The sequence below is a fragment of the Aulostomus chinensis genome, chromosome 16 (genome assembly GCF_037954235.1).
Source record: "Aulostomus chinensis isolate RoL2024-O1b breed Wild chromosome 16, RoL_Achi_v1.0, whole genome shotgun sequence".
Lineage (NCBI taxonomy): Eukaryota > Metazoa > Chordata > Actinopteri > Syngnathiformes > Aulostomidae > Aulostomus > Aulostomus chinensis.
In genome coordinates, this window is record NC_141335.1 from 23,315,482 (window position 1) to 23,332,936 (window position 17,455).

Sequence of the window (17,455 nt, forward strand, 5' to 3'; positions counted from 1 at the left end):
ATCCTTGCATTGCAGAATAACAGCCTTAAAGTCAATTTGCCCCTTTAACATCACAGTTCTCCTGAATTTACTACTTTTTCCTTTAAAATGTCTGATTTTAAAGTTTTCCTTGTTCCTTCTTACTGACCATCTCAAATACTCCTCTACTTCTCACTTGTCTTTTATTTTCTTTTTGACATTTGATTCCGGTATATCTTCCTTCTTTTGTCCCTCACCTTCTCACCTTATATCTCCCTCCCGTAATCGGCCACCTCTGCTGGCTGGACCTGGGCTTTCACCCCCTGTCTCATGCCCCCCTCCCAGCAGAGGCTCTGACAGGCATGCAGAAGCTCTGCTCCTCCCTGTGCAGTAACAGTGTGGGCTCCAGAAATAGTGACTCCCGCCCCACCTCCCCTTTCAGACACCACTTCCTCCCCCATAGCCAAGGTAAGGCCCCCACTCCACTTTACTCTGCTGCCCCCCCCCCCCCCCCAAAGGCAACACATCATCTCCATCCTAACAAGGGATGCCACCCCTGCCAATCTCATCTGCCATTCCGGATCATCACCATTCGTCATGAGACAGAAACTGCCATCATGAATGGTCAAGGTCATGTCTGAACGACATGCCGCCATGTCCCTGACTCCTCACAAACTGGCATGGACTTCTTAACCTTTACACAGCTTCTGCCAAAGCAGCTGACAGCTTATTTGTGTTTGTGTTTTGCAGCTTTGCATGCACATTAAAGATACTATTAATCCCAATCCGAAATCCAAACTGGCGCTCTCCTCAAAGTTGAATTTTCGAGATGTTTTGCAGCGTAAGAATGACTCTCCAGACTCCAGCAAACTGTAAATAAAAGATAAAAAGAAAGTATTTTTCATATAAGTTTGTTGGTGCCTGCCGTGAGGCTTTAATTCCTAAACTGTGGACTACTTCATGACTCATAACCCATCTCGCAAGCATTAAATCTGGCTTTCTTTAATCTCTGGCAGTTCCCCTCTAGCTTGATCCACTGCCGTATATCTGCTTGCACAGAGTGTACAGCTCCATTAACTCCATTAAAACCACCAGGACTGTCTTCCATTTATTCAAAGTGACTCCAACTGCTCCTATTGGCCCATATGTGTTGCACCGTTCAGACTGTGGTTCCCCTTTCGTATCCCTGCTTACGTTCTGCTCTTGGTTCTTCTCACTGGAGGCACTGACCCGCCAAGTGGCCGGAGCTCTCCTCTCCCGCTCAGGCCCGACAGCCGGCCGGTCACCCCGCCTCTCTCTCTGACCCCTAAACATTTCCACCTCCCAGGTAGGAGCTGGAGCGCACCCTGTCACTGTCTATCTATCTGTCTGTCTGTCATTTTAGTCCATTCAGGATCAGCTTTTGCTTTGTCCCCTCCTCTTTCACAACTCTACAGTCAGAGATGAGCAGTAGTATGCATCACAGGACAGAGGGTGACACTGCATTATGTAAACAGTGTATTTTTACTTTGTAGATCAGACGCAGAGAATATCCTGTAAATGGCCCTTTTTCTTTTTGTGACTACTTTCAGATCAGGGCATCAACATCTACAGAAAACCACCCATCTACAAACAACACGGTACATTTTCTCCTGTTTACAGCTTAGTGGAGAAAGATAACTGTGTGTCTGAATACTAATTAATGTTATAAGCTTGTTGTGAAGTTATGAAACTGCGACTGTGTCCATCTGTAGTCATCCCAGTGTCAGTGTACCAGCACTGTTTGAAGTCTGTCTCTGATCCTCTTCTGTCTGACCTGCAGCTGGTTCTACACTGCACTTTGTCCATCTTAACAAGTCATGCACAGTAATGTCAGAGTTAGCTTCTTCTTATAGCAAATGATAGAAATAATGCAACCGAGTCTCACAGAAATGTGCAGAATGACCACAGATGCTTAACGCTGAATTATGTGGTGTAAATGTGTTCAAAGTGCGTGCCCAAGCCGCAGAAACAACGCCAGTGGAAAGTTATTTTGGATCCTCTCACAGTGGAGATATGAAATCCTGTTGGCGGCTGTTGCTAAGTAGTCAGGACAACTTTGTTCTGTTGTTCACTGACAGTTTCTTGAGATAAAATTAAGTGGCGGAAAATTACGTTTTATCAAAACAATTTAAGTTTAGGTTAAGGGTAGGAAACCACTGAAACCAGGGCCAGTGGCGGAGCGCCATCACCACGGTTAAGCACTCTGTTTGCATGTTTGGTAACCTGTGGAGCCTGGTTCGTGACCACGGCGGGTGACCCCTGTGTCAGGGACCTCAGAGATGGATGAAGCACTGGAGGAGCATTGGAGAAGTGCTGTGGAGGATGCATGATGCCAGCAGAGAATTAGTGCAGCCACATAGCGGCTGAGCTGAAGGACTTCACATTTGCTTTGTTTTTGTGGTGTTGTCATGTCGTTGTCACACGTTACAGGCCAGTATTGTACTGTGCAATAAGAAATTGCAGTCATTGTGTGTTTGTCTGTGAGATCACCCTGGAATAGCAAACATGTCTCCAGGGATAATTTTGTAATTTCATTTTATAGAGATAAAAGTGTCTGAGACATGCAGACGTGTGGCACCATCAGTAGCACAAGAACAGAGCAGTCGTAAAGCAGACACGCTACCTCAGTGCTGTCACTTCAACATTGAAATCTATCTAAAGTATGCTAACATTAGCTAATAGTCACCATAAATGGTTGCTCCAGTAGCTTATGGTGGCTAAGCAAATGTAGCAAGGCAGCACCACCAAAGCCCTGACTGTAATGAGTTTAGCGAGGATGCTTTTTAATCGCTTATGAACACAACGCTCATATTTACAAAAAAGAATGTGTTATTCTTTTCTTTGAAAATATGTCCATAGTGTAAGAAGATGTTAGTTTATATGCACGGCGGCTGCTTTTGAGACTTTTCTTCATTTAAAGGTCATTGACCTTTTTGCAGGATAAAAGATCTGAATAAAAAAAACCACAATGTGTGTTTACCACCAGCCTCCAAAGATGGAGTTCTAATATTGGGTGACTTGTATTTGGTGAATTTTTGCATTGATTCTGATTGATGAGCCTGACAACCAGATGATGCTGAGATGTTTTAGCTTCTTGTGGTTGAGAGAATGACCAAGACACTGATAGGTCAGTTCCCATGGTTACCAACCTAGATTCAGCTGCCATAGCGCATCAAAGCAAGTCTGCTGATGACATCATCAGATCCGCCACCTTCCCCGCTGCCCATGCTCCCTCTCCAGATGACAGCTCACAGAGTGAGGGTGATCGTTGGTCCTACTCTATGGCTGTATTAGGTACAGTTGATGGGCATGCTTGCATTGCTACCATATAGCAGCACAATAGACGCCTCACCACGACCTAACTCTTCCTGTTCCTCCTTTCTAGTTACCCCCAAAGCCTCACGCTATGCTCTTTTGTAATTCTGGCATTAATTGCCTCCTTTTTTTTTCTTTTTTTTTTTCTTTTGCTGGCACAGTGCAGAAGTGTTTGGTTTCTTTTGCTGCCATTTTATTTTTTGCTCAAGGTATCATCATTTCCACCTGTTTATGTTCACCTGTTGGGCGCAGTAGTAGTAAACACAGTAAAGCCACAAATGACTTGGACAGAGATAACTGAGACTGGCTTCAAACTGACTTTTGTCTGTCTGTCTTACATTGTAAACATCCATCATGTACGGAATATTCCAATGAGTCTCTCTGTTTGTCTGTCTCGTCAACTCTGTCTCACATTTGTGTCCTGTCATCCACTTATTACTCATTTAATGTGTATGTTGCCTACCGCTCAGATTTATGGCCATTTCTTTGTCTTTGTCTGAAATTAAAGAGTGGATGAAGCATTTCATCTAGTTGACAAGCATGAGTTCCTCTAGAAAGATTTGTATGTGTGTGTTTAAATATATGTGTGTGTAATATTGTCTTTGGGACCGTGTTTGGCACACACAGGTCCAGAAGGGAGGAGACGATCCAGAGAAGAGGAGGAAGAAGAAGCCTTGAAAAAAAAGCAGCTCCAGGAAGAGCATCTCAGTAAGGTTAGTCAGATAATGTATCAATCAGCCAACCGTTGTAATGGATTCCGTTTTGAACATGCAATAACACACAGATATAATATCCCCACCTTTTATCAAGAACCCTGTGAATGTGTGTGTTCAGATTCAGTCTGGTCTTGGAAAGCTGATTCTAAAGGAGGAGATGGAAAAAGAGCAGATCAGGGAGCGTCATGCACGTAGCCTCTCCGCTCAGCGCTACGACCCCAAACAGACAAACTGTGATGCAGGTACAGAACAGCTTCATCAGCACATATAAGCTGAAATTCGACTGTAACACTTGTTAGTCCTTCATCACAGTATGGAATGTTCCAGATTGGGTCCGCTATGTCACTGGAAATCTGAAAAAATAAAAAAGATTGAGTGGTTAAATACTGTTTATGTTTCAGATCCAACTTCTCCAACCAAAACAAACTCTTTGCCCGGCTATGGAAGGAATGGCCTGCACCGGGTGAGAGCTCCCTCACACTCATAAGGTTGATTATGTAACAACAGACAGCAAAATGTAAAGTGAAAAAGGTGTCCCACATGGCTCAGTTCTAGGATGTGTTCTCTTCATGTGGTTTATTCTTCTATAACAAGGTGTAATATACATCTCTATGCTGATGACACTGTATTGATTTGATTATTGATCCTCAAATTTAACATCAGAATTGAAACGATGAAGGTGCGTTTTTTTTCGCGGGGATCTGAACCAAACAAAGAATGAAATTGCAGACAGGGATGTATCTGCAGCACTGCGATACTTAATTTTGACACACACTCTGCCTTTAGAAAAGACCGTATTATGATTTCCTATTCATTGTTTGGCCCTAGTTTAATTATGATAGTCAGCCTCAACTTTGATTAATGTACCATGAATTGCTCAGCTCTAAATGAACAAGTTATTAAAGTATTTTACTGTTATTGAAAGAGTTTGGGAGAATAAGTAACCTGGATGGATTATTATCTTTTGGTGTTTTTATGTTTTTTTTCCCCTCGTATTTTACTTCCAGCTGTGTTAATTAGCTCCAATTGCCCTACTTACTCTTGCAGTGCCATTATTTTATTGATTTGGCTTTTCATTTCTTCTCATCACGTCATTTTTTCCACTCATGGAATGTTACATGTATTTCTGAGCTAAAAATAAAGGTTGAACTGAAATTGAAGGAAACTATTGTATTTGTGTGTGTGTGTGTGTGTGTGTGTGTGTGTGTGTGTGTGTGTGTGTGTGTGTGTGTGTGTGTGTCCCTGCAGCCCCAGTCAACAGATTTCACCCAGTACAACAGCTACGGTGACATGTGTGGAGGAGGCAGAGGTGAGAGCTGCAAGCAAAACATGGACACCAAGCAAACCTCTTGGCTAATTCACCAGAGCTATTCTGCATCAGTATTCACAAAATGGCGTGCTACATGTACATATAATGGACATGCATTTCTGATGTAATTTACATAATGAGCCACACAATGTGTCATCAGGGACAAGAGGTAGAAAGTAGGCTGGCAGGGGGGATTTGACAGCAAAACCATTAACTGTGAGTCTCATTTTCTGTCCCATTTTGTCCTGCAGAGTTTCAGGTATGTCCCTCATCTGCTTTTTCACATGGCATGCTTCTTCACCTTGCATTATAAATTTGCTTGCTCATGGGTTGCAAGAGACACCTTGCCCTGAATGCACACTGCCCACTTGTGCTACACGCTTGCATCACTGTTGATTATATGTCAACTACAGGGCATGCAGGGATTTCAAATGCCTCTGATATGAGAAGCAAACATGCACTGCCCAGTAGCTGAACCACTGTACTGTACATGCAATGTACAATCATCGCCTCATGTCTTGTTCTGTTTGTTTGTATCCTAATGTTATAACTCAAGCTAAATGTCACATGTAAACATGCGATTTCAAAATTCACAGTAGAAAAAAATAAAACATGAGATGCAGTTAACATTCAGCAGCTGCCCATCTGGAATACATAGATACGGTATCCAAACGACTCGCTGCATCCAGTGAACTGTGCCCACTGTCATTAGTGGACATGCTCATGCCATTACCCTGCAGTCCCCTTCCACTATATTACATTTGTGTATGTTCTATTCTTTAGCACATTAAGGATGGCCGTGCAGCACTTGCAAGGATGGACAGGGGAGTATCTATGCCTAATATGTTGGAACCAAAAGCAAGTATCTTCTTCTTTTTGTACAATGTGAATATGTTACAAAACTGATACCATGTTCACTTAGACTGAAGTATATCTCACGACAGCATTTTAGGTTTTGACTAGACTAAAATCAGTTTGACCATTTTTATTAAAATAAGTAGAAGGCGGGGCGGGGGGGGTTAGAAAAAGAAGTATTTGGTCTTGTCTTACGGGGACATTGGTGGAGGAAATAGGGAGATTTTCTTCCTGGAGGTGAAAGACTCACATGAGTTCCTGATCTAGCATGCCGCTTCAGGAGCTGCAGTCACTCTAGCGCTCAGCATGCTGGCTTCTCCATGTTCATCTGCACATAGCTTTGACTTACAGTGGCTGGATACTGTATGCAGCATACAGTGGAGAATCCAGATGGTCATCCAAACAACTCATATCACTATATACTGCTGAGTATATAGGGACTAGAAGGGAGTGAACGCCACTGTGGGGATATGAGTTGGCCAGAGAACTTCTAGTTGCTTATTATGGAGCATTTCACTTCAATTATGTTTGTCCTCTTGTACATTTGGGATTAGTTATTTAGAAAAGTAGAGTTTTCCAGGACAATCCCTCGTATGGGATATACTCGCTCTACATTAACAATACAAGCTCTTATTTTTTACTTGGCTTCAAATTTGTCTCAATACAGCCCTGACATAACATTCATGTTTCCCCTAATCTGTTGCACGTTTCTACACTGAAACAAAGCGTATGCGCACCATAACACCCAACATTTCCCCTAACAACCTAAAAACTCTCACTCTCAGTCAGCCTCCTGTCACGTACCTTCTCTCCTACCCAGTGTTCCCTCTGTTACAACTACACGAGTGTCCAAATTTGGTAGTTTTGTCTGATAACAGTGTAGCGTGGTGGAGGTGTGCCCTGTTCACTGATGAGTGTCTCCTTCTGAAGGTGTACCCCTATGAAATGCTCATGATAACCAGTAGAGGGAGAGCTAAACTGCCCAGGGATGTGGACAGAACCAGACTGGAGGTATCGCCTGAATGTCTGCAATTGATACTGGACTTTTGTGTAAATAACATGTTACACAAACTGTTGCAAGGAATGTGTGCAGTATCCATTGCTTTTTGTCATTTTTGCAGTTACCCCTTTTTATGGCTTCGGTGCTAACCATAAACACCCTCCCCCTCCCTTTGTTTTCTCCACCTTTGTTCCCAATTCTAGCGCCACTTAGCACCTGAAACGTTCTTTGACATCTTTGGAATGGAGATCCAGGAGTTTGACAGGCTTCCCCTGTGGAAACGCAACGACATGAAAAAGAAGGCCAAGCTCTTCTAGCACTCAGAGCAGCATGCATATACTGTACATTCATACAGATAGCACACGACAACTGTAATCTAGATGTAGGTTTTCAGTTTGTTTCATGACTTATTTCTGTTTTTTGGGAGGGGGGGGGGGTTTGTTTGTAATCGAGGAAGCGATGAAATGGACTCTTTTTTTTTCTTCTTTTTTTTTCCCCCTTCGGACGCTTCCCGAGACGCTGAATGATTTTCTCAATTGGACTTGCACAGGAAACAAGGAATCTCTTCCAAATGACAAAGAATGAGAACGAATGATGAGAAAAGGATCATGTTATTTGGTTTGACTGCGCTTGTTTTACTTCTTGCTTTGCTTTGATTGGAACTGCTTTCCTTTCTTTCTTGCTTGTTTCTTCCTATTTGTTGCTGTTGATTCCTGTGGAACTTTGTAAGTACTGTAGAACCTCATGGCGCCATTACAGAATGTCCATGCTTGTAGCTTGAACATATGTCAGCTTTCCTTCGCTTGGGCTGAAACAGTTTTGGCCCAAAGTTTGCAAGAATCGGCTCAGTGAGTCTTTGAAATAAAAAAAAAAATAAAAAATAAGGAAAAAGAAGATGGGAAAGCAGTCAGCTGACCCAGGAACCGTTATACTGAAACAACATGGAAATTAATCATCCGAGCACCTACACAATGTCTCCTTCAGTTGGCTGCCGAACATTCATTTGACCCTGACAAAAAAAAAGAAAAAAGAAAAGTCTCTCTTCTCAGGCTCTCATAAACACGGCATAGACACGTTCCCTTTACATGTATTGGAAGTACAAATCCTATTCTATTTTAATCCAACGTACAGTAACCAGATCAAACACCTAATGTAAGAGAAAACTGTATTTGAAAGTTTTGTTTTATAAATGAAAACCCACACTGCCATTTGTTGTATTGAAATCTAAGCCAATAAAGCTTTAAATCACCATGAACCACATGACCCTCGGCTATACCAAAGGTACTATCCCTCTTTTCTCTGCTGTTTACTTTGCATTCCACCAACAAACACACACTTTCAGTCACTTTGCACGATGAGAGGTAGTGTGAGGCCTTGTTGGCTTTTATGGTACCAACCAGAAAGAGAAACGAGTCTGAAAGGCCCTTTAATCGAGTACAAATACTTATATCGTTACATTCAAACAGGGAAATACGCCTGTCGTGAGTAATGACCACCCAACAGCTAAGTTTTACTCATAATTCCATTTTGAATAGAAACTGGGAGAGTCAGATATCTAAGACTTCGCTTCAGTTATCGCTTCACTGAAGTGGGGAAAAGGGGAAATTGAACTCATACTGTTTCTTTGATGGCATCCACATTTTCTGTGGATGTGGGTATAACAAATTCACACAAATAGTGCACAAATAACACTTCAGAATAATACACACTATTAGACGATCATGTTGCAGGTGGCATATTTTGACGATATTTTCTGTTTTAATCGTGTCTTTTTTTATTTTTCCTTCATATTAATAATTGAAATTTATAAAAGGAGCCAACAAAGTGAAAATTACAATACTTGGAGTAAGAAGAAGTACAGTGCCTGGTAGAGCAGCACTTTAGTAGCACCTGACTCGTTACATCAGTGCTTTATGTAAGCAGTAACCTGCAGACATCTCAAGATAAACTATGATTGATACTTTATCACCTCACCCTTGTAATGTTGTTATTGTTGTAAATTAAAAGTTTATTAAGCTCAGACAGGTTAATAACCTTTCTGGCTTGAAATATGAACAGATGCATTTTACACGGATGGTAAGAAAACTGCTGAGCTGTAAATGTCACGTAAACGTTCCAGTTGTGCTGCTCTTATTGTGTCTTCTTCAAATGTGAAAATACTTTGTATCTTCCTCAAGTTTTTCCAGATGCAGGATCTTTTTCTTTTATATCTGATGCTTTAAGATGATTGCAGCTGAGTAAATAGTACAATAGTTTCTTTGAAATGTAGTGGAGTACAAATACAGAGCCACTAAAATGCATTTACTCAAGGAATGTACAGATATCTGGGCATTGTACTTTTAAGTACAGTTGTACCATGGCTGTATATATAGATAATCAACTTAGAATAAAGTTTTAAATGTTTTTTTCCTCAAGAAAAATATTCCACTCCTCAAATCTGGAATATATTTCAATAGAAACAACTTTCAAAAGTTTTATGTCTTCACAAAAGACGAGTGATGCACTGAAAAGCCCATCGCTACCGTGAATGTGCCACAAGTGTCCCACAAGTGTGTTTGGACTGTGGTGAATTTCCAAAGCAGTTAAATGTTGCAGAATCCCCTCCTACTGCACTGTACGCACCATCCTTACTCTCGTATGTAACACAACACTGTGGTTGTGCCTTCAAGTGTAGCTAAAATCAAAATACTAATGCGAGAGTGGAAAATGGCTTGCGGAAAGCTGTTACGTGCTTCGAAAGCTGCGTTCTGCACTTATACAATCTTCTAGTAAAGTCCTTCAAATATATCAAATAGTCTCTCTTTTACATGTAAATTCAAACACTGCATGAGTACTTCCGGAGATCAACACCGTGACCTCACCCAGGCGTGAGGGGAATCCCTCTGGTAATGCTTCTCTTCTTGGAGAACTTGGAGCTGACAACAGTGCTGCACGATGCCAGTCTAGTAAAGCCAACCAGATCAGTGGCAGTTCAGCTTGACTGGATGGCAGCAAGGCAACAAATTCCCTGGATGCTTCTGCAGGAAACTATTTTTAAACGTAGAAAACATGTTCTGCCTTTTGATAAAGATGGGCGGCTGTTATACATTCATCCCTTACCGCCCTTACTGGTCAAGCCTGCATCTGCAGTCCGCATTCATGATTCGGCTCAACTCAAGCTGCAGACGTCAAGTTGTGCTGAGTATGTGCAACCTTCTCTGCAGGAGATGTTGGAAAAACATCAGGAGTGTCTAAAGAGGCAAAGAGAAGCAGTGAAATACCGACTGAAGAAGCTGGCCGTGCGGCAATCAGAGCTCACAGTAAGTTTTGGTCACCGGTTGAATTCGGCTTGTCTCAATAACAGCGTGACCTAAAGAAGACAGTAAGATAAAATGATAAATGCTTGTGCCTCAGAAAAAATCCTCAGTGATAAGAGAGAGCATCATAAGCAAATATCAGGAGATCCGGGCTGTCCTGGATGAGGACCTGAGGACCACGCTGACCCACCTAGAGATGGAGGAGCGGGCTGCTGTCTCGGCGCTGGACGGGCTCATGGAGAAGAACTGTTCCATAATCCAGGAGATAGAACAGGACCTGGCCCGACTCGCGGTGGCGCTGGACCAGACAGACACACACACTGACACAATGGTGATGGTGCCCATTCCCAACCCACCACAAATATATTTCATTTCCATTTGCAAACAGAAAAGAAATGAGCAGGTCAGATGATGGTTTGTTTAGCATTCAGAAGATATTTAATCTTGATTTTCCTGTTTTTCTTCAGACTTTCCTCTCATACGCAGAGCAGCAAGACATGGAGGGGGTGGACAGGTATAATAGATACATAACCATGATTAAAATGAGCTTCAGTGGCAGCTGATGTTGTTACCGTATCCATGGTGTCTCTCCTCCAGAGTGATGGATGTGCTGAGCAGGTCGGACCCCAGCAGTGTGAACTTGGATGAACCCAAAGCTGAACAGATTCTCAACCTCACCAACAACATGCTGCTGCTAATCTGCTCTCAGACTCCTATCATGAAGAAACTCGTTAAAAGCTGTCAGTTCACACGCAGTTTTCTCCTTGACCCCCCCCCCCCCCACACACACACACACAATGTAAATTTCTCTAAATATGTGCCTTTAGATTCCAGTGAGGTGCATCTGGATCCAGAGACGGCCCATCCCAAGCTGGCCATCTCCCCCCGGGGTGACAGCGCCACCTACACAGACACGTGGAAGGAGTTTCCAGACACCCCTGAGCGCTTTGACACCACCCTCAATGTCATCAGCTCGCAAGGCTTCAGCTTCGGTCGCCATTACTGGGAGATTGATGTGACTGGGAAGACTTACTGGGAGCTTGGTGTCACCTATCCCAACATTCCTCGTAAGGGCCCCACTGAGGCCTGCTGGCTGGGTCGTGGAGATGAGTCCTGGTGTGTGGAGTACTTTGATGGGGAGTACACAGCCTGGCACGCGGGGGTGCCCCATCAACTGCCTGTCACAAAATGCTTCTGTCGAATCGGGGTCCTGTGTAGCTTCCCTGCAGGTTTGGTGGTATTTCTTGAGGCGGACAACATGACACCACTGTTCTCCTTCTGTTCAGGAACCTTCGCAGACCGCCTCCACCTGGCGCTGTGTCCTGGTCATGACCACAACGGCGCCAACGCAAAGCCTATTGTCATCTGCTGTGCTCCATCTCCTACGAGTGATCTGTGACTTGAAGCTGCACAGAAACAATTCTTAACTTAAATGCCACTTTTTAAATAACTGGTGCAAAGCCCATTGTTTAAGGGGTCATCGGTTGTCTGATGCCACAAAAATTTCCTCAAAGCTATTCAGAACCTTGGCTGTCACCTAAGACCCTAAAGTCTTAGACCCCAAGACAGAGCGGCAGGCAGGCAGACAGACAGACAGACAGACAGACAGGCAGGCAGGCAGACAGGAGGGATTTCTTGCATTTATAGTTAGAAGATGAACATTACGTCATAACTAATGAGAAAATCATTAAGATCGATAGAAAATCATATACTAGCACAACGTTAAAGTCATAAAATAGAACGCTGGGTGCCACGCTTCCAAAGAAACATCTTTCTGCTTGGTTTTATCTGTTATTTATCTGCTTTTGGTAATAATATACTTATAAATCCAGATAATACATGCTCACTGGTATCTCAGTCAGTTGAAAATGTGTTTTCAACCATTATGAGGTACGAATTTTGATGATGAATTAAACTGAATAATTGCTAAAAAAAAGAAAAGAAAAAAAGAGTCAAACAGAATAAACTCAACCGCTTGAGAACACACACGTGGTCTTATGAGTAAACGTTGCATAAAGACAAATTATTTATGAAGCATCATAAAAACTCTTTGTGCCTCTTCCAGGCTTGTTAAAATGATTGAAATATTCTTTTGGTGTTTACTTGCGATAACAGGAATTCACACTGCAACACAAATCACCAGCTGAAGGAATTTTAGAAGAATGTTTTTCCATTTTTTCAATATGGACTAATTGCATATGCAGAAATATTAGCAGAGGCTGTGTGACTCATCCGAACTAAGAAACATTACTTAATTCATTGTGTTAGCATACGTTTGATCAATCACAAATATCCTCACGATTAAATGTTTTGTCTTTACTAAGTTGCTGATGTATACAATACAACAGGGAGTTCTAAAAGAGATCTGCAGCAGAGGGAGGTTTTTTTCCTTCGTGCAAATAGTGCATGCAGATCCAAAGTCTACACTGAAACAAACAATTAGTTCTTTGCAAATATGATCTCTGAGATGTGGTGTTGCATCTGAGGGGATGCTCCAGCAAATCCATTTAAACAAATCTCAAAAATCTTTCACGTAAGGCTCCAATTTTTTGCTCCCCACAATTAAATGATCCATTATAAATATACGGATTTATGAACAACGCTGCAATGAAGTATTCTTGAATTCATTACTGCCCAAAAGTGGAGTAAAAATCAATGAACCTGACTCAGCAGGGTGGATGGGTGCCAGTCAACCCTGGTGATTCAAAGGTTAGTGTACTAACACAAAGCTTTAGAAGCGTGCGAGTGTTGTCTGAGAACAAACTCTCGTCAGACTCTCCTGGATACATTCTGATCAACGGCCAACATGAACCTGAAGCTCCTCTTCTTTTGCCTCTTCTTGGCTGCGCTCCTCATAACTGCTGAAGTATGTATTCAGAATATTTATTTATTTATAGCAACGCTTCTTACTGTGAGGCATCGTGCTGTTAATTATATATGTGTGTATGTATATATAATATTGCTCTTTTTCAATAATTTATCACAGACAAAATTTCTCTGTTCAGATGAAACCTAAAAAGCACAAAAAAGATGGTCATGGACGCCATGGTCATCATGGTCATCATGGACATCATGGACATCATAAACATGGCAAACAAAAATTTAAAGACATCATTGAGGGTAAATGCTCCTTTTAATTCAAAGTTTGACAAATGACAGGCACAAAAAAGTTTCCATCTTTAATCTTGTATGAATCCTTGAGTGTTTCTCTTTAAACAAATGTATCCCACTGTGAGAGTGTTGAGGCGTTACACGGTAACAGATAAAAAAGAGAGGCAATAATGGTGTATCAGGAATACTTTATTATTTAATGGAAATATTGTTTTAGATTATTTCTTTAGCATCCTAGGGGGGGATGGGGATGATGATGATGATGACGACCCAAGTGAGTGGCTTTTTGAGCTTCAAAATCCAGACGGTAAGAAATGTGTCAACAGATCAGAGGACAACAACAAGCTCCGTAAGCTGCAAACCTCTCATCTGAAACCTACTTTTACCCCCTCACCTCTCAGGCCTGTGCAGCCCAAACCCTTGTCTTAACGGCGGAGTGTGTGAGCAGAAAGGCAAGAGAAAATACAAATGTGACTGTCCTCGACCTTTCAGGGGAAGAAAATGCGAGAGAGGTTTGCTGATGTTAAGCTGCAGACATGCACAGTTCACAATCACTGTATATGTATGCGACAAAAAAGAGAAAAAATATATCTTTTTTGAAATTTTAGGGCCAAAGTTTTGTGCGAGAGGTAAATGCGGGCGCGGTGAGTGTGTGTTGACTTCAACGCCTCCGTTCTATGAGTGCAAGTGCAAGGCACCCTTCCTGCCCCCGCACTGCACGACATGTAAGCAGCTCTTCCTTTATGCTAACAGCAGAATTTCTCTAAAAAGTTTTGGTGTCGTTCCCAAAGCAAGTTAACGCTCTCTTCCTTCAAAGTTTCTCTGTGTGATCCAAATCCATGTTTGAATGGTGGAGAATGCATCAAGGATGGAAATGACTTTGACTGCCAGTGTCCTACGGGATTCAAAGGTCGTTTCTGCCAAGTTGGTAAATGCTTCATCGAGTTCTATTTTCTCATTATGCACTGTACATGTCATGCACTGACTGGGTGTGGTCTGTTTCCTAGCCCCAGGCGACTGCTATGAAGGTGATGGAGAGTCATATCGTGGCAAAGTGTGTGACACAGATGATGGCGATGAATGCCTTCACTGGAATTCCCACTTCATCCTGGAGCAAGGAACAAATCCTTTCACAGCCTTCGAGGACGATGATGGACTCGGCCCTCACAACTTCTGCAGGTCGGAAACTGCTGAAAGTAAATTTAAAATGCAGATGGTGAAACCAAAGACGTAGCTCACGCAGATCTTTTCTACATCTCAGAAACCCGGATGGAGACTTGATGCCTTGGTGTTTCTTCAGAAGAGGCAGAAAACTTTTCTGGGAATACTGTGATGTGGAAAAGTGTTCTAGAAAGACGGGTAAGCTGTGAGGATTGCACAATTTCTGATTTTAAATTCACAAACTGTTCCTTTTTGGATGTGTTTTCAGACGAGGCACCAACTGAAGCTGTCCCTCCAGCCCCTAAGCCCACTGCTGCAAAGCCTGAACCCACAATTCCTGAACCTGTAAAACCTGAACCTACCAAACCTGCTCCACCTCCAACTCAGAAGCCGACCCGGGCTCCACAAACCACTCCTGCTGCCACGAAAGCTCCTCCTGCCCCAGCAGGTCCCACTCCACCACAACAGTTCTCTACTTGTGGACAGCCTCAGCCAAAGAAGGTCATTACCCGAATCTTTGGGGGTTTGAAGGTTCCTCCTGGGGCTCTACCCTGGCAGGTGTCATTGCAAGTGAGACCCAAAGGATCCCTTCAGCCATTCAGACACATCTGTGGTGGGGTTCTCATTGAAAGCTGCTGGGTGCTGACAGCTGCACACTGCATGTAAGCACCGCCGTGTTGAAACGGCACATAACATGTTTGAGTGATGAACTGGCTGAATCTTTGTGTCCGTCACGTCACGTGTTGTGCTTGAACAGTGAATCAAGGAAGGAGATGCAGGTGGTGATGGGGGGCCTGTCACTGAACGAGGAAGAACCCTCAGAACAAATCGTCAAAGTTGAGGAGGCCATCGTGCATGAGAACTACAGGGAGACTCCCACAGCTGTTTACAAAGACATAGGTGACACTTACATTCCATGTTATTAACCTCCTGCAGAATGTTCTGGGAACCTTATGTAACATCTTTGAAGGGTTCTCTTCAGATTTTCTGAGGGTCCTCCAAAGGTGAAGGACATCTCAAACTTTCACTTGAGAGTGTTTTTAGAACATCTCCTCTTGTCAATGACATTCCTGCAGAGCTTCGTTCCCTCAGAAATTCTCTGTAGGACTTTAGGGGATGGTTCCATTTGGGTCAGTTTTTGGTCACATTGCACTGTTACTTTTGGGACATTGGGATGTTCCCAAAAAGGTTTTCTGTTGGCCACATAAAGAATATATCTTTTAAGACGTTAGCTATAAATTGTATGTTCCCAGAATGTTCCTAGCATGTCCCTGCTAGGGGCGCCAAGGAACAATAAAACACACTGAGACCAAGAGAGAACATTCTACACAAATTCCAGAAACATCCTGACTGTTCTCCACCCTGTTGTACTTCCATAGCCTTTATGGATCTTCTCATGTTTTCCAGAACCCTAAAATGATGGCCTTTTCATCTATACCAATATTAGCACAACCTTTTGTCAGAATCAGTGTTAAGTTAACTAAGAATGCCTGATGGAGAGAGCAACATCACACCATTAGCGATGATATTATTGAGAGAACCTTTTGTTTTTTCATTAAATGTGTGAAACAGTAGCACTAACTTGAAAACAATGAGTTCAAATTCTTTTGTGAGTTCAGCCCTGACTTTATTTCCCAGCCTTGCTGAAGCTGAAAGGGACTGATGGGTATTGTGCTAATGAGACCCAGTTTGTGAAGGCGGCCTGTCTGCCTGACGTCGAACTGCCTGATGGGAAGGAGTGTACCATTTCTGGATGGGGTGCCACTGAGGAGTGTAAGTTAGCTTTCTCAAATGAAGCTGCTGAAGAAAGTCCTTGTGATTGAATTCAACTTGTTTGACTGCTCAACCAACCAACTAACCAGTTAAATTTATTGTTGTGCAGCTCAGTATGGGTCCAGTCATTTGCTGGAGGCCAACGTCATGCTGATCAACCAGGAGAAGTGCTCAGACAGCAAAGTTTACGGCACAGTCCTGGACAATACTATGCTCTGTGCCGGCTACCTACAAGGAGGGGTAGACTCCTGCCAGGTAAATCATCGAACTCTGCCTGCTGAGTTGTCAGTGTGCGGCAGTGCGTTCAGGTTTCTCCTTGTTTCAGGGTGACTCCGGAGGACCGCTGACTTGCAAAGAGGCTGATGCTCATGTTATTTATGGTTTGGTGAGCTGGGGGGACCAATGTGGGCTGAAGAACAAGCCTGGGGTCTACACACGGGTCACTCACTTCCTGAACTGGATCAAGTCAAAGATTCAAGCACCGTCTCCGTGAGCCCAGCAACACACCAGCCAGCGTAGCCAAGAGCTGGGTTTATGAATGGGGCAAGCCACTATGATTTAGCCTCTGGGTTTTATGCAGCTGTGCAATTCTTATTTTGCTCTCACAGTCAGTTCTAGAGCCCTTACAGAAGACTGACCTAAAGAAGTCCTTTTGTCACTCTATAAATTAGCTACAGTCACATTAGTTTAATGGGATTTTATCCATTATGCAATGGTTTGGGCAAATAAAACCCTTAAATGTGTGTGTGAAAATTGAATGATTGAAGCCTATGAAGGTCCTCATAAGGATCAAGTGGGGAGTCCAGGATAGACAGGAGACCCTGATCAGGACAAATTTCCTCACAAATGAATAAAATGTAGATTTTATTTTGGTACCTGTGTTTGTTTCGGTTTTCATGAATGAGTGAAGACAACTGCAACTTTCTCACAAAATACTCTT

General features: G+C 42.8%; 3 protein-coding genes across 13 annotated transcripts in view; all 3 read left to right on the forward strand.

Moving 5' to 3' along the window:
* ablim1a (actin binding LIM protein 1a) overlaps positions 1 to 8,860 on the forward strand; it is a 40,310-nt gene extending 31,450 nt beyond the window's left edge. For 2 of the 11 annotated variants that reach the window (XM_086181076.1, XM_086181072.1), the window contains 8 exons: positions 304 to 426; positions 1,181 to 1,285; positions 1,530 to 1,577; positions 3,922 to 4,007; positions 4,129 to 4,252; positions 4,412 to 4,473; positions 5,259 to 5,319; positions 5,571 to 6,076. In XM_086181076.1, coding sequence (XP_086037202.1) covers positions 304 to 426; positions 1,181 to 1,285; positions 1,530 to 1,577; positions 3,922 to 4,007; positions 4,129 to 4,252; positions 4,412 to 4,473; positions 5,259 to 5,319; positions 5,571 to 5,632 — 671 coding nt within the window. In that variant the 3' untranslated portion in view covers positions 5,633 to 6,076. Of the gene's footprint in view, positions 1 to 303; positions 427 to 1,180; positions 1,286 to 1,529; positions 1,578 to 3,132; positions 3,274 to 3,921; positions 4,008 to 4,128; positions 4,253 to 4,411; positions 4,474 to 5,258; positions 5,320 to 5,570; positions 6,081 to 6,102; positions 6,178 to 7,104; positions 7,186 to 7,377 lie in introns of those variants that run through there. The other 9 variants (XM_086181078.1, XM_086181079.1, XR_015109553.1 and 6 more) reach the window with 9 other exon arrangements.
* A 1,202-nt stretch (positions 8,861 to 10,062) lies between these two features.
* Positions 10,063 to 12,232, forward strand: LOC147247886 (putative E3 ubiquitin-protein ligase TRIML1). The gene is made up of 5 exons (XM_086179899.1): positions 10,063 to 10,473; positions 10,568 to 10,801; positions 10,938 to 10,984; positions 11,068 to 11,210; positions 11,298 to 12,232. The coding sequence occupies exons 1-5, from the start codon at positions 10,063 to 10,065 to the stop codon at positions 11,867 to 11,869; spliced, it is 1,407 nt and encodes a 468-aa protein (XP_086036025.1). The 3' UTR covers positions 11,870 to 12,232.
* A 945-nt stretch (positions 12,233 to 13,177) lies between these two features.
* LOC147247887 (factor VII-activating protease) lies at positions 13,178 to 17,258 on the forward strand. The gene is made up of 13 exons (XM_086180058.1): positions 13,178 to 13,336; positions 13,476 to 13,590; positions 13,799 to 13,888; positions 13,983 to 14,093; positions 14,190 to 14,306; positions 14,399 to 14,509; positions 14,589 to 14,760; positions 14,843 to 14,940; positions 15,011 to 15,404; positions 15,500 to 15,642; positions 16,381 to 16,515; positions 16,625 to 16,770; positions 16,841 to 17,258. The coding sequence occupies exons 1-13, from the start codon at positions 13,277 to 13,279 to the stop codon at positions 17,006 to 17,008; spliced, it is 1,860 nt and encodes a 619-aa protein (XP_086036184.1). The 5' UTR covers positions 13,178 to 13,276; the 3' UTR covers positions 17,009 to 17,258.
* Positions 17,259 to 17,455: the final 197 nt, after the last annotated feature.

Coding starts and splice junctions, on each gene's coding strand:
- LOC147247886 (XM_086179899.1), top strand. CDS start 10,063: ATGCTTCTCTTCTTGGAGAACTTGGAGCTGACAACAGTGCTGCACGAT. Junction 10,474..10,567: donor TGCGGCAATCAGAGCTCACA/GTAAGTTTTGGT, acceptor CTTGTGCCTCAG/AAAAAATCCTCAGTGATAAG. Junction 11,211..11,297: donor GAAGAAACTCGTTAAAAGCT/GTCAGTTCACAC, acceptor ATGTGCCTTTAG/ATTCCAGTGAGGTGCATCTG.
- LOC147247887 (XM_086180058.1), top strand. CDS start 13,277: ATGAACCTGAAGCTCCTCTTCTTTTGCCTCTTCTTGGCTGCGCTCCTC. Junction 13,337..13,475: donor CGCTCCTCATAACTGCTGAA/GTATGTATTCAG, acceptor TTCTCTGTTCAG/ATGAAACCTAAAAAGCACAA. Junction 14,307..14,398: donor GCCCCCGCACTGCACGACAT/GTAAGCAGCTCT, acceptor CTTCCTTCAAAG/TTTCTCTGTGTGATCCAAAT.